Source organism: Cibotium barometz, chromosome 35, assembly GCF_041138505.1.
Source record: "Cibotium barometz isolate CiBa-2024 chromosome 35, ASM4113850v1, whole genome shotgun sequence".
Classification (NCBI taxonomy): domain Eukaryota; kingdom Viridiplantae; phylum Streptophyta; class Polypodiopsida; order Cyatheales; family Cibotiaceae; genus Cibotium; species Cibotium barometz.
In genome coordinates, this window is record NC_141080.1 from 45,245,093 (window position 1) to 45,268,570 (window position 23,478).

General features: G+C 41.8%; 2 protein-coding genes and 2 long non-coding RNA genes across 4 annotated transcripts; 2 read left to right on the top strand and 2 right to left on the bottom strand.

Annotated features, from left to right (window-relative positions):
- Positions 1–9,579: 9,579 nt before the first annotated feature.
- Positions 9,580–13,151, top strand: LOC147618503 (uncharacterized). The gene is made up of 7 exons (XM_086775257.1): positions 9,580–9,718; positions 11,662–11,874; positions 12,045–12,113; positions 12,202–12,303; positions 12,419–12,642; positions 12,747–12,875; positions 12,953–13,151. The coding sequence occupies exons 1-7, from the start codon at positions 9,641–9,643 to the stop codon at positions 13,149–13,151; spliced, it is 1,014 nt and encodes a 337-aa protein (XP_086631383.1). The 5' UTR covers positions 9,580–9,640.
- An 85-nt stretch (positions 13,152–13,236) lies between these two features.
- On the top strand, positions 13,237–14,272 carry LOC147618504 (uncharacterized). The gene is made up of 4 exons (XR_015262157.1): positions 13,237–13,341; positions 13,433–13,526; positions 13,642–13,743; positions 13,832–14,272. It is a non-coding gene; the product is annotated as an uncharacterized LOC147618504 (long non-coding RNA).
- A 2,288-nt stretch (positions 14,273–16,560) lies between these two features.
- LOC147618505 (uncharacterized) lies at positions 16,561–19,650 on the bottom strand. The gene is made up of 7 exons (XM_086775258.1): positions 19,646–19,650; positions 19,492–19,561; positions 18,201–19,398; positions 18,056–18,123; positions 17,476–17,967; positions 17,007–17,397; positions 16,561–16,925 (listed from the first exon to the last, which is right to left on the bottom strand). The coding sequence occupies exons 1-7, from the start codon at positions 19,648–19,650 to the stop codon at positions 16,576–16,578; spliced, it is 2,574 nt and encodes an 857-aa protein (XP_086631384.1). The 3' UTR covers positions 16,561–16,575.
- A 28-nt stretch (positions 19,651–19,678) lies between these two features.
- On the bottom strand, positions 19,679–21,358 carry LOC147618506 (uncharacterized). Its single transcript, XR_015262158.1, has 3 exons — positions 21,150–21,358; positions 20,847–20,992; positions 19,679–19,707 (listed from the first exon to the last, which is right to left on the bottom strand). It is a non-coding gene; the product is annotated as an uncharacterized LOC147618506 (long non-coding RNA).
- Between the last annotated feature and the right edge of the window lie 2,120 nt (positions 21,359–23,478).

Here is a 23,478-nt window from a genome sequence, read left to right on the forward strand (position 1 = left end):
TTCCAGACATTGCGAGGCTTTAAGAGGCCTCAAAGATGATTACCTTGAGTACGTAGAACCCCTACAGCCTAAAGACTTAGCAGAGGCAATTCAATATGCACAGATATTCGATGACATCAAGCGCCGTAGTGCGTGTGGTGGTTCTAGCAGGGCCGACGGTAGTGAAAAGAGGAGGTCAGGCCTCAAAAGAAAAGGGTTCCGCAATGAGAAACAAGGGGATAGGACGGACCAGGAAGGACAGGGTGGTCATTGGTCTAAGAAACCGCGACCATCCAGAAAGAAAAGAGACACCGAAAACCAAAAGAAAGAGCAATATATTAAAGCGCGAAAGAAAAATCGCTGCTTTAATTGCAATGAAGTAGGACACACGAAGGCTGAGTGTCCAAAGCCTAAAGCCAGCACGAGTGGCAACGAGCCCAAAAAAGATGGTAAATCTTCTAGGCAGTTGCATACAGTGCAGAGACTCCCTCTCAGTTCCGCAGAGTTCAGAGAGGTGACAGTGTGTCATTGTGATGAGCATCACGCTTGTTCAGTGACACCAGCGATGTGGCAGCCTACTGTAGGTCCGCATGACATGGTGCCGTAGAGTCACAGTTTTTATTGATGATGGAGCTAGCCACAACTTCTTGAACTACTCGTTAGTCAAGAAGTTGGGATTGACTGAGACCCGGAGTGATCATGAGTATACTGTTGGCCTAGCCAATGCATATGACAAAACGGTATGGAATACCGTAGTATTGGGGGTCCCATTATCTATGCATTACTATGAGGCTCTGCTTGACTTTCAGGTCATGCACTTAGCCAGAGCAGACATCTATCTAGGCAGGGAGTGGCTGTATGGCTTGGGCCCTAGTCTAGCTCGGAATTACTTACATAATACGCTATGTTTTGAGCACGGAGGTAGAGTCATCACCCTGCAGGGCGACCGTACTGTCCCTGCCACACCACTTATTTCCTCCATGGAGCTGTGTACAGCGGTCCGCAGAGACCAGATAGCAGAGGTATATGCTTGTTACCCTCTTTTGAATTCTGTTTCCGTAGATGAAACGATAAATGATGTTTACGTAGACAAACAAGAAAAACAAAATAACCTTGGACGAGACCCACTGTTTGAAAACCCTGTTTGGCATGCATGTGATTCAAACAAGAAAAAATCCAAGGTGAATGAGACATTAAAGAAAAAGTACGTAGATACTTTAACGAATTTATTAGAGGAATTTCAGGATGTTTTTCCTGATGATTTACCAGATGGTTTACCACCATCTAGAGAAGTAGACCAAGGCATCGAAGTTATGCCAGGATCAAAACCTATAAGCAAACCTGCTTATAGATTAAGCCACTCCGAGGCACAGGAGGTGGAAAAACAATTGACGAAATATTTGAACAAAGGCTTTATTTGGCCTAGTTCAAGTCCGTGGGCATCGCCTATTCTTCTGGTAAAGAAGAAAGATGGATCTATGCGGATGTGCATAGACTATAGGGCTCTTAATCAGATAACGATTAAGAACAAGTATCCGATGCCACGCATGGATGAGTTGTTTGATCAACTCTATGGATCAAGATACTTCACAAAAATAGACCTGAGATCTGGGTATCATCAGGTTAGAATAAAAGCAGAAGATGTTGCGAAGACAGCATTTCGGACCCGTTTCGGGCATTTTGAGTTTTTGGTTATGCCATTTGGGCTAACCAATGCTCCAGCGACGTTTATGACGCTAATGGACAGTATTTTATGCCATATCTGGGAAAATTCGTAGTAGTTTTCCTAGATGATATTCTTGTGTACAGTAAGACACAGAAAGAACACATAGAGCATTTGCGTCTAGTATTCGAGTTGTTGCGAGAGCACAAACTATTTGCGAAGAAGAGCAAATGTGAATTTTTTGAAACAGAAATTCACTATCTTGGCCATATTATATCCGCCGATGGTACGCGGATGGAGCCACAAAAAGTAGAGGCTATTCTTAAATGGCCAGCGCCGAAGAATCTCGAGGAACTGCAGATTTTTCTTGGCATGTCGGGGTTTTACCGACAGTATATGAAGGACTACGCGAAGATCGCAGTCCCGTTGACTGACCAGTTTACGGTCAAAAACTAAAAACATTAGTTGGGGGGACGCCCAGCAGAAAAGCTTTGATAAGCTCAAGGTGACCGTAGCAGCTGTACCTGTTTTGACTATTGTGGATCCAAATGAGCCGTTTGTTTTGGAAACAGACGCTAGTAATGAGGCCATTAGGGCCGTACTAATGCAAAGGGGACGCCCAATTTTATTTGAGAGTAAAAAGTTAGATCGTGCGTAACGTAACTACTCGGCTTACGAGCGAGAGTTACTAGTGATAGTTCATGCACTGAAAAAGTGGAGACACTATTTATATGGTGCCACTTTTGAGGTCCGGACGGACCATGAAAGTCTGAAATGGCTTTCAAGTCAAAATGACCTTCAGATACATTCCCAGAAAGGTAAGTATAACGTGGTGGCAGATGCACTTAGTCGCATGCCACAGATTAATGAACTTAGTTTCACAATCTTCAAGAATGATTTCTTGGAGTCCCTACGTGGTTTATGTGAGCACGATCCATCTTTTACAGAGGTCTGGCGTGCTGTACGCGTACGCACTTCTTCACAGACGCGACCACCTCCCTCGTTGGCACGTATTACTAGTCCGGAGAGACTGGCCGAAGGTGCAACGGGAAGGGAAGCGAGAGTTAGTCCGGAGAGACTAGCCGTGTCTTCTGGGTATAGTTTGGAGCCGGAGAGTTCTGACGTAGGCCCTTCATCACCTTTGACTGCCACGGCTTCAAAGGGGAATGATAAACTTCGTCGGGGGGAGAAATATGCTAATTACTCCATTGACGAACGGGTACTTACTCTACAAGGGTAGAATATCTGTACCAACTATTGGTGACTTTCGGGCCCATATTCTTAAAGAAAGTCATGATAGTCCAAGTGCGGGTCATCCTGGGATTCACAAGACCTATGCACTAGTAAAAAGACAGTTTTATTGGCCTAGTTTGTTTAAGGACGTCCAGACTTATGTGCTGAAATGCAATAAGTGCCAGGTCAATAAACATGAACGTCTTAAGGTTGGAGGACTACTCCATCCGCTGGAGATTCCTCAAGGGAAATGGGAAAGCATTTCCATGGATTTCATTACCGGTTTACCCAAGACGAGTCGCGAGGGAATGACTCGGTGTGGGTGGTAGTGGACAAGTTAACTAAAATGGCAAAGTTTATTGCCACGAAGAAAACTGTTAAAACGCCAGAGTTGGCAAAACTCTTTATTGAACATCTCTACAAGCTATATGGCCTGCTCGCAGATATAGTGTCGGATAGAGATAGAAAGTTCAACAGTCATTTTTGGAGGGAAATCTTCAAAAAGTTGGATACTACTCTGAGTATGAGTACGGCAGATCATCCAGAGTTTGATGGTCAAACTGAAAGAGTTAACCAAATTCTAGAGGATATGTTGTGTTCTTATGTTAGTAAGAAGCAATCTAATTGGGAAGAGTACTTGCCCTTATTGGAGTTTGCCTATAACAGCTCCAAACACTCAGCGGCGACTGGATTTACACCATTCATGTTAATGTATGGATTCCAGCCGAGATCTCCTATGGCTGTAGGCCTAGAAAAGGAGAAGATTCAATCTATCAAGGATTTCCTTGAAGATATGAATGATATGCTCAGAGCCGCACGTGAGAGCATTCGATCGTAGCGCCCAGGATCGCGCTAAAACTTATGATGATAAAGGACGAAGAAAGGTGACCTTTGCAGAAGGTGACTTTGTATTCCTCAAGGTTCCTGCGCAGTCAGAAACCATGAAAACGGGAAAGTGTAATAAACTTTCTCCGAGATATTGTGGTCCTTTTAAAATCCTTAAGAAGATTGGGGACGTAGCATATAAACTTGAGTTACCGGAGAGTTCTCAAGTCCATCCTGTCTTCCATGTCAGTAAACTGAAGAAATCAGTTCACGGGTTAGAGAACGCAGTTTCTCCAGAGATTTTGGTGGACTTGATAGAGCCACCAAAGATACCACATGAACCTGAAAAGATTTTACAGTATCGTGATAGACAAACCCGACATAAAGTGTACCAGGAGGTACTTGTTAAATGGACAGATAGGGATGAGGAGGTAGCTACCTGGGAACACCGTAGTGCAATTTCCAAAAGGTTTCCCCAGTTTGTTTTCGAGGACGAAAACTCTTCTTAAGGGGGGAGTAATGTCACGTAGGCTGTAATGCCTGTGTGACCAACGGCAGACCGGATGGCCATATCCGGGGTTCAGTGGGAGAGGACTCCATGCGGAGTCATGGGCGGCCAGGCTAGTGTGGACGGCAGGCCACCCACTATATAGCCTGGGGGATGAGGGGCAATCCTCATTCTTCCTCTATGGCTGAGTCAGAGGCCGTCCCCTCTATGGCTGAGTCAGAGGCCGTCCCCTCTCGTGGTAACGCCCGTAGTGGCGTTACGGATATCTAACATATCAACAAAACTAAACAAGGGGGAAAGGCATACCCTCCACATTCACTATAGAAAGAGGCACCCTTCCTAGAAAACCACTAAAGAGATCCACTAAAGCAGTTCTATCATCGTACACTAAGAGGCACCCAATAGGTACCCAAAAACCATTGGAGAGCTCTCGCAAATCAGCTCTATCAAAGGAAGACTTTGCTTATTATTACCTTTATTAAAACCCTAGCCCACCTCTATGAACCATCGGGTGTGCCGTGGTGGGATCCACCCTTACCCAAAGTGTTGCCGGACCTTATGAAGGTGGTTGGCCACCCCTTACTGGACTCTGACAATGCTAGTCTACCCACATGTCCAAACATAGTTGCCCATGCACCCACTACTTTGTATAATACTTTGTAATCATCAATTGTTAAGATCTTGGATGTAATTGATAGAAGACATGAATGTATAAGTGACATGTGTAGACTTAGTGATAGAGTAGCGAGTAGTGAACTTCATACTTAGAGAGTTAGCTAGTAAAAGAGCAAATAGCTAACCAATGAGTCATTCAACTAATAGAGAGATGTATATACTCACTCACTCACTCCATAGTGTATTCCAATACAATAATGTACATCAATTCTCTTATAATCTTGTCTCACAAATAATATTGCATCTTCTTTAACTGTGTAATCTTCTTTCACTGTATCTACTTAGTTACTTTCAATAGTCCATAAGTGTACTTCTGTATGCACGTGTGTGCATGTAGGATTGCATCATCTGTCTGTTGGTGATCCTGCACATTGGGCATCTAAGCATTATCGAATCCACCCTGATCGGCACACACGTCCATCTTGTTGTGTCGGTTAACCCCCAATAATGTACACATTTCCCATCAGCTTCTCATTATACTGACAAATCTAGTAATAAAGGCATACATTTTTCCAAAATTAAACTATTTTACCATTTATCTCTATTAGCTAAAATTATTTTGCATGCATCGTCTTTCTAAAATCCAACAGGCTGGGTAATAAGGTGAGATACCACTTTCCCAAATGTTGGGAGAGAGATCTCTCACACACACATTTGTGTGTGTGTGTGTGTGTGTGTGTGTGTGTGTGTGTGTGTGTGAGAGAGAGAGAGAGAGAGAGAGAGAGAGAGAGAGAGAGAGAGAGAGAGAGAGAGAGAGAGATCTCACACACATTGTGTGTGTTCATGTGAGTGTGAGTGTGTGTGTGTGTGAGAGAGAGAGAGAGAGAGAGAGAGAGAGAGAGAGAGAGAGAGAGAGAGAGAGAGAGAGAGAGAGAGGAGAGAGAGAGAGAGAGAGAGAGAAAGAGAGAGAGAGAGACTCTTTGATTTTACTAAAAGAGAGAGTCTACTAAAAGAGAGAGAGAGAGAGAGAGCGAGCGAGAGAGAGAGATAGAGAGAGAGAGAGAGAGAGAGAGTCTTTGATTTTACTAAAAGAGAGAGTCTACTAAAATTTTGGAGAAGGAGACTTTAAATAACACTTTTAAAATGATATTAGGGTATAGTATATACTCTTATACTATGCTAAGTGTTGTCGAAGACTTTTATGACACCGCAGTGATCCACCACATATTTTGACATTCATTGGCCTAGGTACTAGAGAATTCATATTTCTCTTGTAATGGATTATTTTACATGTATGAGTTGTTTATATATGAAAGGCGTGCCATAATAAGGTTATAGTTACTAGCTAGGACAAGGTGTTTGCACGAGTGTAGGCAATATTGGATGCACTGGGACCTCATTTTTAACATTGGCCAGCCAAGTGTGAACACTATGAGCCAAGGATAAAGGTCAAATTGTAACTCTAAATCCTCATTCTTGTATGCTCTCAAGTGAAGATAGTGCTCTATTCTTCTCTCAAACCTTGCCTATCTCTTGTCTTCAATGCTTGTGTGAGAGTGTGTGTGAGGGAGGGAGTGAGAGAGAGCCGTGGCTACACTTGAGGCGTGGTGGTGGCGGCTTTGTTGAGCTACTTCCACGTGCTTCCATTGACGTAGCTACCACGAGGAGTCCCCAATTCAAGCAAACAAGTAGCAGTAAGTGAGAGTTGCCTCACTAATGCATTGCATGTTTCCCTCTGCATATTGGGTTTGGGTGAGAGTTCAGGCTCCCCGAGGCCTGAGAGAAGAGTCCCATTGAGTGGCCAAAAGGCACAATATAAATGGTTCCATTGTGCTAGGACACCAATCTCTTGCCAAGCATCCTTTCATTGCTTGCATGCTTGATTTGGGTTACTAACTAGAAAAGAATGAGTGGAAAACTTAACAAAAATCCCCCAAAATCATGTGTTTTGCATCAATTTCATGTTTCTAATCACTTCTTGTTACTCTTAACCCTTGCAATTTCAAGTTTGTTTAGTCAATTTTACTAATTTTTATTTAATTTTACAATCTTTTTCAAGAAAATTAAAAAATAAATTGGTCAATTGAGCACAAAATCATGGGATTTTGATGAAACAAACCCCACCATTGTGTTTGAAGCATGCCAATTACCCTAATTACATACATATATGCACAAATCCATCAAATTATTGCTTGATTTTGAGGGGTGGATTGAAGAGGATTTTGTAATGCCAAATTCTGGTTTTTGGCATAAAAAGTGAAGAAAAATCACTCAGTCGAGTCCCTAAACGGTGGAATTAGGGGGAAAAAACACCACTACAATGTAGTCAAGTTGCATTTGTGTGTGTGGATCAAAGAAGGTTTTGCATTGAAAAATTTTGGTTCTTTTTTTTAGTAGAGGGATTAGTGCTAATCACTCTTAGCGGATGCTTGGATCTTGATTACAAGCCCTTCAATATATATATATATATATATATATATATAATTGAGAGTGGGCTCCCTCTCTCTAAATATTTTAATTAAAAAAAACGTATTCTCCATGATGGTTGTTCACTGCTCCATGCCTGGCACATTTGCTTATGAGATGTGGGTAAGGTGGAGATACCTTTAAGGCTCCATGCTTGCCAACCTTCATAGGCACTATAGACAATGACGTCAACGGCCTAGAATTTGAAGGGAGTCCCTATTGTTTCTTTTGAAGGGCTTTTCTTTAACTTGCTTTTCTTTATGAAAAGATTGGAAGGGAATATAACTAAATTTCCCCAAAACCCTTCCTTTCAAGGTAATTTGTGTTTTCACCCTTCTTGTGAAGGTTTTGACCGCCTTTGTGAAGGTGCGTTATTGCAACCGTCAAATTCTAGCCTCGGCTGTGTGGAAAAAAAAAACGCCATACTCCAAGCATGAGGCCCCACGTGTAGTCCACCTGCAATCATTTGCTCCGCTCCAAGCATCATGGCCCACCTCCATACGCCACGGGTGCTCACCCTCTTGTCTAAGTCCCACGCTTTTTAAAAAAGCGCGGAGCATGGGATCTACGGCTGGGAAGTGGGGTGGGCTTTTCACGGGAATCTGGGCCGTCCAAAGTACGAAACTAGGCCAAAAATATTGAACTCGGGCATCGGGCTGTTGTGGAAGATTTTTGCGTGCGTGGCTCTTCTTGTCCTTCTCACTCTGGCATCTGGCGGACCTGACGCGGCAGACCCTAATCCTAAAACCAGCACGGTTGCATCTCTCTCTCTCTCTCTCTCTCCCCCTTCCCTCTGTTAGCTCTCTCTCTCTCTCTCTCTCTCTCTGTTAGCCGTCTCTCTCTCCCCCCCTGCCCCCCCAAAACCATCTCTCCTGCTTCATTTGGTTCTTGTTCTTTCCCGGCCCGGCTCCATCCTCTTTACGCAGAGGAGCTGCCACCAAAGATACAAAACTTCTGCCATAGCTGGCTCTACTGGATCTTCTTAAGAAGCACAGCTTGCATTGGAAGGTGTTTTCATGTACAGGCAGAAAGCGTGGGACTAGTATGGAGATACACGAATGCAAGCAAGCTCCGCATTATGTAATTAAGGAGTGATTGGAAGATGGAGGGTACAGCAAGGTCCCTGTGTATGTCAATGTGCTTTGTCTCTCTTACATCATCTTGATATTGCGAACATGCAAGCCATGGAAGGTGAGTCTATTTTCCCATTTTCTTTCCAGTTTGCTTGGATTTGGGTTTTCATCTTGAATGCTTAGTTTCCAAGAAAAATACAATTCATCGATGTTTGAGGGTCGGCTGCATAGATTGATGAAGGTGCATATGCTTAGCTGCTCAGATGGCATATCTTCGCTTGTGTCTTTTTCATGTGCATGCATGCAGATGGTGACTCTAATGCTTTAGTTATGTTGCTGCCCTTCCTCTTGACTAAGTCCCACGCTTTTTAAAAAAGCGTGGAGCATGGGATCCACGGTTGTGAACTGGGCCAGGATCATATTTATACAGGCTAGATTCAAAGCTGATTTTTTGCACTAAGGTTGGCTTGCAATTGGAGAGTGGCTCTTCATAGAGATTTGTAAGGTGCAGCAGAGCAGGGTTTTTTGGGAATGGCACCTAGAAACCAACAGGGCAAGGGCAAGAAGGCTCTTGCACAACAAGATTGCAAGCTGGGAAAGAAGGTCGTTGCAGGGCAAGGAAGCAGCAAGGGTAGAGACGACGATGGGTTGGATCCAAAATTGGAGAAGCAAGCCTCGACTCTGCCCAAATCACCAAATTTAGGTGGAACATTTGAAGAAGGGGCTGCCCCTGATAGCCTTAACAAAAGGCCACGAAAAAAGTTGGAGGTTAGAATGGGTATGGCTGCATCAAATGTGCATGAAAATTTGGAGCCGCCGGTAGATGTAGTCCAAGCTCCGCATGGAAAAGAGGCAATATCAAGCATCCCCCTACCATATGTGGAAGTTAAACTCCCAGATGGGAGGCTCGTTCGTCAATGTCGTGCAAGCAATGTATGTCCGACGAGCGAAGCCTTCATTGAAAAGAGGGTTCGGATGGAGGAGCACCTCCGAAAAAAGCATGGCTTACAAGTTAAAATCCCTAAGCGTGTTATTGGTCGTCCAACCAACAAGCAAATGGCATCTCGCCCAAGCCGCATATTCCCTCATCCTAATGCAAGCAGTTGGAAAAGACAAGCAGAAAAAAGATTTCATGACAAGGATAGAAAATTTGAGAGGAATCGGCTGACATATGAGCATGCGCAGACTTTGAAAGTGGAGCAAGCATGGAACGATCTTGAAGAGGTGTTTAGGACAGGCACAAAGGAGGACTACATTGCTTCGTGGGTGAAAGACGCGATGACATCCTACATGTCGACGGCTGCAAATCGCTTGGCCAAAATTGAGAGTCGAATCGCAGCTCATGGACATACAAAAGTAAGTCTACATGCTCCGAAAAGAAGTTTATAGTCTCTTGTTTTCATAAATATCATGATTGTTTAGTCTTTTGTTTTGGATCATGTGTGTGCTACACATATGTAAAGCATATAGTCACATGCAGTTGAATCTTGATGCATCTTGTTGAGTTAGGATGACTTAACATTAAACTAAGGTAAAAACAAATTTTGTAGACAAGCATCATTGACCTATATTTAAGGCATGTCTATAGCATGACCATAGTTTACCAAAACTGCCTTAGTTCATTGTCCCGGTCTTGATTACTAGACATCACCCTAGTTGCAAAATCATGGTTGTCCTTTTGAGGCATGTGTGTATATGCCATCTATGTGTGCTATATGTATATGTTGTGTGTGTCAAGTGTGTGCATGCATGTATATGTGTGTGTGTTATACGTACATGCCATATGTGTTTGTTGTACATATTATGACTTTGGAGTATGTGTGTAATTTCCCATCCGTGCATGCCATGTACTTCTTGCATTTCTTACATTTAGTAAGGCTTGCAAAAAATGAGAATTTTCACCTTCCAGTTCTGATGCATGTTGCAACGCATTGGAGCATATGATTTTACAACATGTTCGAGCCGATATGCTATTGCATTGCATAATCTTTTTAATTCAAATAAGCCTCTCAAACATACGTGGTTTTGATTAGGCCATGTATGTCTACAAAGCATGTGTTTGTTTTGCATCCTTGGGTAATTTGAAATTGCCATTATCAAGTGTGTGTGCATGCATTGCACACATGTTAATCACATCCCATTCTCTTATATTTAAGCTTCATGTTTCTGTTCCAAATAGTTCTCTCTTCTCTGAACCGTTCCTGTTCTCCTCCTTCCCTTGTGACTATGCTTGTGTGTAATCAAATGAGCCTCAAGAACACACACACACACATGCCCTTGTTAATAGACATTACCATTGTTTAGTACCATTGACCTTTATTTAAAACATGGATGTAGCATGACCATAGTTTACCAGAACTGCCTTAGTTCAGTGTTTCGGTCTTGATTACTAGACGTGGCCATAGTTGCAAATTATAGGTATTCTTTGAAGGCATGTATGTGTGTGCATGTGTGTGTATGTGTTATACGTATATGCCATATATGTGTTGTATGTATATGTCATATGTGTGCTTGTACTTTTAAGGTGTGTGCATGGGTATGTGTGTGAGTAAATGTAAATGCATGTGCGCATGCATGTGAGTGAGTGTCCATTGTCAAGTGGATGCATTGCACTCATGCAAATAACGTCCCATTCCATTTGATTTAAGCTTCATGTTCTCGTTCCAAATAGTCCTCTCTTCTCAAAACAAGTTCACATTCTCGTTCCCTTGTGAGTGACTATGCTTGTGTGCATGCATGTGTGTGCATGCAAATGAATATGTATGTGTGTGCATGCATATGAGTATGTGTGTATATGCATATGTGTGTACATCCTTGTGTATAATCAAATGAGTCTCGAGAACACACACACACACATACATGCATACACAAACATATTTACACAAGATCTTACTTCTATGTCATATCATATGCATGTGTGTGCATGCATATGAGTATGTGTGCATATGCAATGTGTGTCATGTCATGTCATGGTTTAGCAAAATATGGCATGACCATAGTTTTTACCAAAACTGCCTTAGTTTAGTGTCCCGGTCTTGATGTCTAGACATGGTCATAGTTTACTAAATCTGCCCTAGTTTAGTGTCTTGGTCTTGATTACTATAGTTTGCAAAATCATGGGTGTTGTTTTAAGGTGTGTGTATGAATGTGTTATACGTACATGTCATATGTGTGTGTTTTGTATGTCGTATGTGTGTGTGTGTTATATATAATAAGTACACTGGCTTAGCTACTAGATATGTGTGTAGGTCAAACCTTTACCTGCATGGTTACACATTGTTATGGATGACCTTGACCAGCAAGAAGAGATGCAAAATCTTGAGAGTGACGAGGAGCATCATGGTCAGAATGATGGGGAGCAAAATCTTGAGAGTGACGATGAGCACCGGGAGCAAAAGTTTGAGAGTGACGATGAGCACCATGGTCAAAATGATGGGGAGAAAAAGATTGAGAGTGACGATGAGCAAAAGCTTACAAAAGGAGGGATGGGTTCAAAGGCCAGCACCAAGACGGTAAGTGTTGCTCTTTATCACTATCTTTGTTTGTACTATTTCTTTGCTCTCTTTTTGGTATATTGTCATGCATGCTTAGTGGTGATGGTTTACATTGATATGGCCTAAGTTCACTATCACGGTTTACATTCCATATCATGCATTGCGTAATTATACAATCTTGTTTGTAGGATTTGAAAATTGGTGAGAATGTTGCGCAACATGTAGACATGGAAAAGATTATGGGTATCAAGAAGCTAGTAAGTGCTCCTTTTTCTCTCTTTTGTTTAGAGCTATTTCTTTAGTCTATTTATGATATTATTTATGTTGCCTTGTCATTCGTTGTAGATGGATGATCTAAAAGGAAGCACAGTGGACGAGGCACTTGACTGGTCATTTCAATTTATGAAGATTAGCAAACCAATGCAAGAAGGTTTGGAGGTAGACAAGGTAGATAGACATAAATATAATGAACTCTACTCTACTATGTGTTATATGCTTTCTTGAGATTGCATGGGTGCAACATTAAAGTCTTCGTAAGGTCTCTTTTCTTTTCTTTTTGTAGGCATGTGGAGCTACAAGGAAGAAGTTGCCTGTTAGATCTTCTCGATCTTCTCGTGCAATGCAAAATCACAATACCACGGTGCCAATTAATATATCTTCTCCAACTTTGTCTGAGGCGAGCAACAATATCAAGCTCACATTTGAGATCTCTAACTCGCATGTTGCCGTGGTAAAGAAAGGGGAAGGATGGCTACGAATAGCAAAACGTAATGTTGCAAGATCTAGGTTAGTGGGTCACAACTAATTGGCAGTTTTGTGTGCCCTTGTTGTATTGTAAGATCAGCATTTGTTTTTTATTTTCTCTTTTGATATTGGGATTTCCATTGCAGGTTGAATTCAGGGGTTGAGATTGAGTTCAATTCCACGAGGTATAAGCTGTATGCAGCAATAGATGAGCCACTTTTGAAGGCAATCTTTGTTGATGAGGCATCAACTAGAACTATGAATCTATTTGGAATGTAAGTTTGATAGACTTGTCATGTGTTCTATGTCATGTTGTATGGATGAGCGTTTATTTGCCCCCTTTCATGCACAGATGGATGGAGAATATGTTGCCATGCACCGTTCTTGAGAAGGTGTTGTTCGTTGACTCCATGTGGTATTCCATGACGTTGGAGCTCCGTGTCACACACCTTTCGGGTTTCTTTGCTGGCATCGACATGTCCAAACTTGAGTTGTGTTTCTTTCCTATTATTTGCAGGTGTGCACATGGCAACGGAATAGTAATCAGCTGATTTTTATTTATTTATTGCATTTAGCAGTCTGCTTTTCACTTTTGCTGGTGTGCATATGGCAATGGAACTTCGTGCTTTATGTCAACAAGGACAAAAGGGTGCTTCGTTTACGGGGGAAGAAAAACTATCTGTTGTACTTGGACTCTTTGGGACTTACAGACCCAAAGGAGTGTTTGGAAAGCTTATACAGGTATACGTACAAAACTAGTGTCTTTGTGAATATGTAGGTCACATATTCTCTCACAAAGCATAACACAATCTAAGCTTTGTATTTTATGCAGCGCTCTTAAGTGCTTGGCGCCGCATGTGGCTGATTCAGTTGTCCAATGTGCTCTTTATGATCCTGCAAAAGAGCTAGACCTAAAGATTGTTGAGGTGGAGGCTAGTTTTCTTAGTTGTTTCGTTGGTATATCAATGTTGAATTATGTGTCCATATGCTATTTGTGCATGATTTTTTGTTGTCTACATCCTATATGTAATTTTGGAACAGGTACCAAAGCAGCCCAACGGCACAGATTGTGGCTTCTATGTGATGACATTTGTGAGGTATCTCATTGCCGGCATACTGCAAGATGGCATAGGCAAGACATGGGTAAGTCCAATGAGCTTAGCATGGCTTGATTGGGTAAGGTATTGGAAGCTCAATGTTATATCCTTGGCTTGTTGGCATTTGTTTGCAGCTTACAAAGGATTGGTTCCAGCACGAAGAGGTGTGCAAGCTAAGGACGGAGCTACACCAATGGTGCATGAAATGCTTAGGTGAACCCTGAAGAAGCATGTTTGGTGCAATGCATCGGCACTTTTTGGATCGGCGAAACATACTTTTGAGGCGGCACACTACATTTGACGCTTGGCAGCCATACTCAGTTTTTTGGGCAGCCATCAGTTCAGTTTTTTGGGCAGCCATCAGTTCAGTTTTGGAGCAGTTCAGTTTTGAAGCAATTTCAGTTTTTTGGGCCATCAATACAGTTTTAGTGCAGCATTTTGCGAGTATTTTGGGATTAAATTCTCCATTTTTCAATATCTGCTGTAATTACATTCTAAAACAATTATATCTTGCCCACTTTTGTAATGACATTCTACTTTTGTAATGACATTCTACGATCAAATGATTAATTATACCTTGCTGCCTCTTTTAAATATTGTTTTGGACAATGGGTTCATCCTCTTATGGATGCATTGAATGTCTACCTCTATCCTTAGTAAAGTGTGTACAATCTAGGTTTTTATTATGCTTGTCAATGTTTTGGCAGTAGGATTATTGCCCTCTGGTGCAAAGGCCACTCTCTTTGCATATTTAATGTATTTAGTCATTTCCAAATTTGCCCAATTATTTAGTCTTGAAGCGTTGATTTGCTCGTGCCATGTGACTATCTCACACACACACACATACACACACACATGTATACATACATACACGTCTATAAATAAATAAATACAAGTTGTAATATGTATGCTCATAAATGGGTGCCTATTCAAGTATCCATGTGTGTGTGTGTGTGTGCGTAGCACCTAAGCTTCACACATACTCTAGCTTCACACATACTCTGAGATTAGAAGCTTCCCAACACGAGTGAGCAGTAAGGTTGTTTTTCCCAATTCCATTCTGCAAAATTTTAATAGAAAATGTAAAACCACAAGCTTCAACTACGAGCCTTTAGCATTATACCTAAGAGACCAACAAAAAACCTTGAATGCTTGATGATGCCGCTCATATCATGAAGAATGTTTAGAGCGTGCTTTTTTTATTGTACTAGATAGCTGGAAATCCCTTATTGTACCAAATCAGTGTGCAACACATGCATTTACTAATCCAACATAGCTTTGATGTATAGCTATAGCCAAATATCATAATATTTCCAACACGGACATAACACTAATGCTCATGCATTTCCAAGTCGATTTCAACTCTTGTGTTTTGACCAATACAAGGCATATATTTCCCACACCAACACACGTGTCAAACCGGCTTACATGCCGTTTATGCATCCACTTAAACAAGGCATAAATGTTTCCAAATCAGCATTTTTTATGCATGCTACTAAACCACAACTTTCTTTCATGATCTAGCATCCCCAATGCTTGCTTGTACCTCTTGCTTTGCATAAACTCTATACTTTGGCAAAAACTGCCTATTTGGGAAACCTGAAATTTCCAGTTTTGGGCATGCTACCAAAATAGGACATGCTCAAACCTCTATGAAAACTGATGGGAGTTGTTTGTGACCTCTTATTACCATCAATCCTACATTAAAGCTACCCTCGGACGTGAAAAATGACCAGAGTTGAGCTTGTAGTGAACAAAATATGCTTACCTTATTTGAGCTTCTCTACACTTCAAGAGCCTTCCAATCAAACATTCCATAACACATGACATTCCAAGCAACACTAAAACTCTATTATATACTACAAAAAAAGGTTACAAGTTTGATTGCATTCTTGAAACGCGACAAAAAATTATAGACATAAAAGAGACAATTTCAAGTTTTACTCATGGATTTCAATGCATGAGAAATGAAACCATCTCATTATAAAGAGTACTTCCATGACAAGAGAAGCATTTAAATCTTCAAAAAATATCTTAGTTGATTGGTTGTGACATGTCTTCTCAACAACAATGATAGTACTACCGATCAACCACTGTACACAAGCATGATCCTATGTTGAGATGCATGGATCTTTTCAAGCACAATCCCGTTGTTGAGGCATAAGTTGAAGTGTCTCTCATCATCTTCGTGCAAACCATATGCACAAGATATAATCACTCCATTCTGAACAGATGAATCATCACATAAGTTGAAAACTTTGTTGAGAAGATCAACTTCAGAACCGACTGGGGCATGTCTCCTTGACAAGGGGAGTAATGCATGACATGTATGGCAAGAGTGTGTTTGCAAAGGATCAATCATCAAGGTCTTGCTGTAGCAATGGGGGCAAAATATACGATTCCTCTTTTCAAACCTCACTCGACTCCTTCCATGCTGATGCTTACGTCTTAGCGTACCCGTGAAATTACGCTTTGTTGGCTGTAATGGGGTTGTCCCCTCCTCAAGAGCAACAGTACTTCCTTCATGTTTCTTACCATGACCAAGCCGAGTAAGAGTCACATGAGCTTGGATTTGGCGAATGGAGCCTCGCAAAGGTAAGTCTACCTCCTTTGGAACCACCAATGCAAGAAGACTCTCTTTTGAAACCCTCAACCGTTGAAAGATCAACTCCTTTCGTGTGGAGTCGCATGTAGAGAGACTCTCCTCGAGACCCTGCAAAATATTTTTGAAGTCCTGAATGCAAAGATCTAGTTGTTCATCAATATTAGTTGCTACTTTATGCTGCCCATGCTCAATGTTGAGCCCTATTCCTTGGTCATTCTCACCAATGTCAAGATCTTGCCATTCTAAATTCAGCCATGGGGTACCCTCATCATTTTATCCAACATCAACATTATGTTGCAGCTGCCCCAAAGAACGTGCATTGTCAACAATAGGCAAAATAGCATACAGACTTGGAAAATGATGCTGTAATATCAATCGAATCCCATATAGATGTTTGCAGTTGGATGTCCAATCCGGACAATCACAGTAGCTACATTGCATGCTTACATGGTACCATCGTGTGGGCTTAGACATGCTTTGGATCTTGAAAAGCATTGTTGATTCATCAATCACTTCCAACGTTGTTGAATCATCTTTGTACCTTGTAAGGATGCTCTCGCCTCCTGCGAGTCTTGCAGTGTGACTCTTGCTTGAACCTTGGATACTAAAGCGTCCAGAATCGGCTGAGAAGAAAACAAGAATCCATTCAGAGCAGCAAATCCTACCACTGAAATACTATGGCATAAAGAAAAATGGCAATTTACCTAACTCTTGTTTTTGTTTGAAAAACTCTAGTAAAGTACCCCCCATGTGTGTGCCTGTCTGAGAGTCGCCTACGAGAGCATGCAAGAGGACCAATATCGATCTATTGATTTTTGCATCCAAGAGGGTGTACTTGATGTACTGCCATAACCTCTCCACTAGGTTTGTTGTGTCGACGTTTCCATGTGGAAAAAGACGACCAAACTTGGGCCAACGTGTCCGCCACACACATGTCTGCCCACACCAACCATTAGAAACATAGCGGCATACATTCACATGTGATGAGTACTGCTGCAAGAACACTTGGAATCTTCCTTCAAATGCCTGTTCAGAATCTGCTTGCATGAGGTTTGATAGCTGATTATAAACATCATTTTGCTTGTCTTTTGAAACCTGCAAAGTAGCAAAACAACTCAGAACCATGTCCAGCACTCTAGTTGTCACTCATAATAGACAAGGGTATGAGAAGACCTGTGGCAAAAGGTTTTCCACCCATGCTTTCTTGGCATGAAACCAACATAGTAAGACATGCGCGGCGATTTGTTGACGTTGTCCTTGGTTATCTTCAAACCAGCAACAAGAATCTGCATTAACCACCTTCTGAATGGCTTGTAGCTCTATTGGGCATTTGTCGATTACAATGGCAGTAGGGCGGGTTTGAGACATTCTTGAGAAGATCAACTTGAAGGTAAGCTCTAAAGCTATGCTCTCTTGATTAGTGGCAACGTCACTTGTGCACATCATTAGCCAAATTGGAATACCGACACCGTTTTGGTTGGGCAACACAGCTGCATAGAGAGGTAGACCAAAAACATTCGTCTTAAATGTGCTATCCACAGCCCAAGCATTATGGGGAGAGAAACGCATTGCCATCTCCAACATCCACGCATCTTGAATGATAAGGATGAATGGTCTTTTGTATTCATCGATAGCATTTGGATTATAGGGTTGAACATAGATCACCTAAAATAAGAAAATGGTCACATAGGTGCTAAATTCTACCATACGAAAAGGCATAAAAGAATTGCATAACCTCCATTTTGTGGGCTACCTTGTTTTGCTCCTTCAAACGGAGTGCTTCCATGTACATTGCCTCCCAAGCATCATCTGAATTTTTCCCTGCATCAACAAGGACAGCTGACTAAATCATATTGCCCCATGACATGCAAACAAACAATCAATGTATAGCATGTTACCTTGAGTGTGCATTTGGTAGGCGATCATCTGTACCTCCTTGGGAATCATAAAGAAGCGAAAAACCACACAATCAAGGGGAGAGGAGCTCTCCATATGGAATCGCTCTTTTGATTTTGACATCTTAGCTACATGACGACATGTTCCGACGTCAAATAAGTCATCCATGCAGCATGCTATCACACGCGGGTGAATAGGCAAATAATAAAGATCATCCCTAGACCCCGGAACATGCCCTTCATGGACATTGTGTAGGAGAATGTTAACCTTATCAGAGTCATTTGCATACTCCAATACCACCTTAAAGGGGCAGCCACACCGCTTTGATTTTCGCAATCTTCGCTTTTTACCACCACTTCGAGAAGGCTTTCCCCCTCGATGGCAAGCAAACTCTTCCACCCGCTTATGTGGCCCATTGTGCTTGGACCGAAGTGACACTAGTCTTACCTTGTGCTGAATCATGATGTCAACCAAACATTCTTGAACATGAGGCTGATCTGTGACTATAATCAAAGAGGGTTTTTTGTGTTCTTTCTCACTTGCACGCACCTTATGAACATCTTGCTGATGTCTTTCATGCAACTGGCATCCACAAAGAACGATCCAATCTTTGATATAGCTTATTGGAATTCCATGGCTTTGAATATCTGTGCACCATTGTGTCTTGATTGAATTTATAGTGTCTTTCTCGCCTTGGTGTATTGCACGATCTCGAAGGAGATGAGATGCTTGTATGATGCATTCCCAATCTTCAATGGCTGCGATCTTTAGGTTGGGTGCTAATTTCAAGCAGATGTATTGACCGCCATCATGGATAGGAGCAACACACAAACCCTCCTTCATCCTCTTCCACCTTTTCAAATTAAGCAAACCTCGACAATCATGTGTCTTTAAGGTATCGAGTGTCACATTGATTTCCCCTTGAAGATCCGATTTCATTAAACTGTAGCTTTGCTTGTCAAAGGAGAAAAATGTACTTGAGACATATAAATATGGGTCCAAGGTATCCCTTGATTTGGGGCATGGGCTTTGTTGAGCATCATCCATGATGTCACAAGCTATGGGACATAGATGTTCTTCCTCATCTTGAATGAAATCATCTTGATCAATGTCATCACTCGATGTATCGCCACACATTGCATCCTCTGAGAAAGCCTCCATTTCAAATTCATTCGTAGCATTTGCTGTGTCCCAATCAACCTACGAAAAGCAACTCCTCATTACCATTCTTTTGTTGATGTGGAAAACAATGCTTGTACTATCCCAAAAAATCTAGCTTTTGACCATGCATACCTCATTGAGATTGGGGATGGGGACCTTGCATGCATTGGTTTCACCCGTTGGCAAGTTGATATTGTACAACCTACAAAAAAACCCAATTCATTAAAACACACACACACACACACACACACACACACACACAAACACATACACACACACAACTTACCTCATTTAGATCTTGAATCCAATTCATGATCAAGTCCTCTATGATGAGCTCCTATGTTTCATCTGTCCATCAATCCAAAATAGGGCCATTAGATTTAATTCAGCTCTAGTGGTAAATTGATGGCTTATGGACATAGAGAACCTTGCAAATAGAATAGCTCGAGTGGTAAATTGGTACCCACAGCTGCCTTCATAACCAGCCCATACAATAGAAGCAAGGGCTGCCCCTCCTCCCCATACCTTCCAGCCATAAAAAGCCCAACTTGCATGTAACTCCTAATAGAAGATGGCATGTCCATCTAGACAGGCACAAAGTAATAGAGCTTCATATTTGAGTCATTATGGAATAACTAAGCTGAAAAAGGCCTAGAAGCTCCCCATATGTAGTTGGAATTACACCAACCATAACAACATCATGTGTTGATATGGAAGGGGATGGCTATCTATGAGGGGATGGTTGTGTTGATATGGAAGGGTGGATTCTTGCATCATATGCACAAGATGGTAATTTGTCATATAGTAGCTCAAAGTTCATAGAAGTGAGGTACCCTTGAGGGTTGCTCTCTCCACATGGATTTGGATTTAAATTCAAAGCTTCTAGCACATTGTGTATGCCCTCCTTCTCTCCCTCCTCCATTGGACTACTTCTAGCACAATCATCTCCTCCTCGTGTTGCACCTTTATCACCTCGACGACAAATGTGTAGACATAAGAGAATGAAAGAACGCAATGAGCTTTAGTTTTGGATATTGAAGCTTTGTATACAAGCTTCCATTGGATTGAATAAAGCTTTGACAACATGAAGTATCCACTGAAGACTTCATCATGCAATGGGTTTTTTGTGGATCAAATTATGGCAAAAGGAATGCATTGTCGGGCTTACTCAAAACATAAGAGGCTTGAATTGGGTGTGGAGGACTTCATGAAGCAATGCATCATCAAAAAAGAAGTTATGGCACCATGCAGCAAGGTCATTACGAAGTCAGGGATACAAGACATTATTAAAAAAGCCTCAATGATAAAATGTATTGCATTGTGCTTTATCAAGCACTTAGTGATTGGCTCTTGATTTGCAAGCTAACACAAGCTACGGATAACATTTTTTTCCCTTCAAGCTCCTTCTTAATCAATAGGAAAACAATAAAACAATGTCATGAAAACAAGAAAATAGATTGGAGAGATAGAGCGTTAAAGAACCTTACCAGATTGAATACACGTCCCTCTTCCTAGCTTGGTGGTGGCAGATTGGAGATTCTACTTCTATAGCCGGCTGCACCCCTCCTCTCTCTCTTTTATTGAAGATATGTAGATGCCATGGAGTATTCCTAGATCCTTTTCACCTCTCTCTCTGTGGATGCATGAGCTATCAGCTGATTTCAAATACACTAAAATTTTGCAAGAGAGCAAGACCAATCGATAAGGTGTACAGTGTATGTGAATGTGTGTGTGTGTGTGTGTGTGTGTGTGTGTGAGAGAGAGAGAGAGAGAGAGAGAGAGAGATGCACATGTAATTCAAATTTAGCGCAATCATTTGCCTTGTGCCCCCCTCGTGTCCCTGCAGCCACGCATACATCCATGTCACACACCTCACTTGCCACGCGTGCAAAAATCTTCCACATCAGCCCGATGCCCGAGTTCAATATTTTTGGCCTAGTTTCGTACTTTGGACGGCCCAGATTCCCGTGAAAAGCCCACCCCACTTCCCAGCCGTAGATCCCATGCTCCACGCTTTTTTAAAAAGCGTGGGACTTAGACAAGAGGGGTGCTCACCCCAACTGGCCCCGGCGGCGAGGGCCCCGCCAGCCACGCCAGCTCTTGCCCCCGCCATCTCTAGAGGTGCTCAAATTTGTCTAGATTTGCGGGCCGTGTTACGAAGGAGGAGAGCCTAGCCTTTTGAGCCCCGACCAAAAAAGAAAGAAAGAAAGAAAAAAAAGGTCGGCGGCCGGCGGTGAAGTGAGCGCGAGAGAAAATAAATAAATAAAAAGCGCAAGAAAAAAAAAAACAAAAACAAAAGAGAGAGAAAGAAAACCATAGGAAAAATAAAAATAAAATAAAGGGAGATAGAAATTGAGAGAGAGAGAGAGAGAGAGAGACGCTTGCTAACCCCTAGGGCCTAGACCCTTTGCTATTACGCTTGCAACTGCTGCCAAGCTCCATGGCTGCCAGCTGGATAACTTATCCCATGCATGTGCTTCTTCGAAGGATCAAATTGAATTTATTTTTATATTATTGGCCTTCACTAGTAACCCAAATGAGAGATATGGGCCTAAATCAAGAGAGAGCACAGTGCAATACGTTAAGAATAGAAGATGTGACAATCTGCACATGAGTTTTCAAAGTATAAACACTTTATGTTCTAATAATCACCCAAAAAAGCACTAAAAAACTTTCAAAAACCTTTCGAAATAGGCACCCAAATGATCCACATGCCTTTCATTGATGAATGTGCATCCAAAAAGAAGGTTAGTGGTCTATTAACCCAATTTTTAAATGATCTTCTCTTGAAGGGTTTTTGAAGGTTTCAATTTTCAGCCCTTACATTGGCCAAGTTTCCTATGCTCACATAAAACATTTGTGGCTTAACCCCGTCACTCTCAAGCACCCAGAAAAGCCTAGAATTGATCGCACTAACCATTAGAATAGATATCAAAGGCTTTTAATGGGTGAAACTTCCCCAACAACACAACCTGAAAGCTCTAGTGAGCTAACGACGATGAATTCTACATTCGTAGAGGTGATGGTCACGAGCATACAAGAAAACCTTAGGCTAGCACTAGGTGACACCATATCCTTGTGTGGTTCTTAAGATGAAGCCCAAGACCTAAGTCGACTAAGCATTGCTACTAGCACACTAGGTAGTATAGTGACGCTAGCTTGAAAACCACCCCTAACCAAAAACTTATGCCTGATAGCCAAACCAAAGAGGAAGTTGAAACAATAGCAGCCATGTGGTGAGATATTAATGGAATGAAAGAGGAAATTGAGATTCGTGCTCAACAAAGGCTAGTAGTTCAACCCTCCCAGGCCAACCCTACATCACCAACACAAACTCAACTAGAGGTTAGCCCTTCAACCATGTCCTGCAATGCTAGCCCAACTTCTAGAGGACCCTTAAGCACCTGGACAAATGGATTGCTCAAGGCCTAAGACTAGCAGTACAATATTGAGAAACAAATCCTTATGGATTTGGCTACCCAGTAGCGATATAGTACTAATTGGTAAGAAATCTTGTTATTTATTAGTGCCTTCGACAAAGGTTGTACTGAGAACTTGCCAGAGGTTGCCAATTACCTCATGAGCATAGTACAAAGTGAGCAGCACAACGATTGACATGCCTTATGCCTGCTCAAGAAACTACACCAACCAACTCCACCCTATCCCTAGTGGATTCAGCACCCCAACTAGTTGAACAAAGCTAAATCACATTAGACTTTACAAATCAAGAGTCACAGAACACCCAGTCTACACAACCCTCAAAAGTAGCACTTGAAAAACAAACGCATGTCATAGTGCCAAACTCTGTAATGAATCTAGAATCTCAAGAAGAGGCACACAATGAACAAATAGAACTGTTAGTGGCCATTACTTGAGCAGTTCCAATACAACCTGCCTCAAAGGCTCCAAAGAACTCGACAACTGTTGCTCCATCTTCTAGAGGATATCTTAGCACATGGACGAATGGCATACCCAAAAGTGTATATTGGGAATACAACATTGAAACCCAACTACTTAGGGACTTGTCCACGCACCAAATCTATGAAATCCTTTAGCAAGAAATTGTGCAAGCTATATTTGGTACCATGAAACAAGTTGAGCATCTTCAAGAAGTTACCA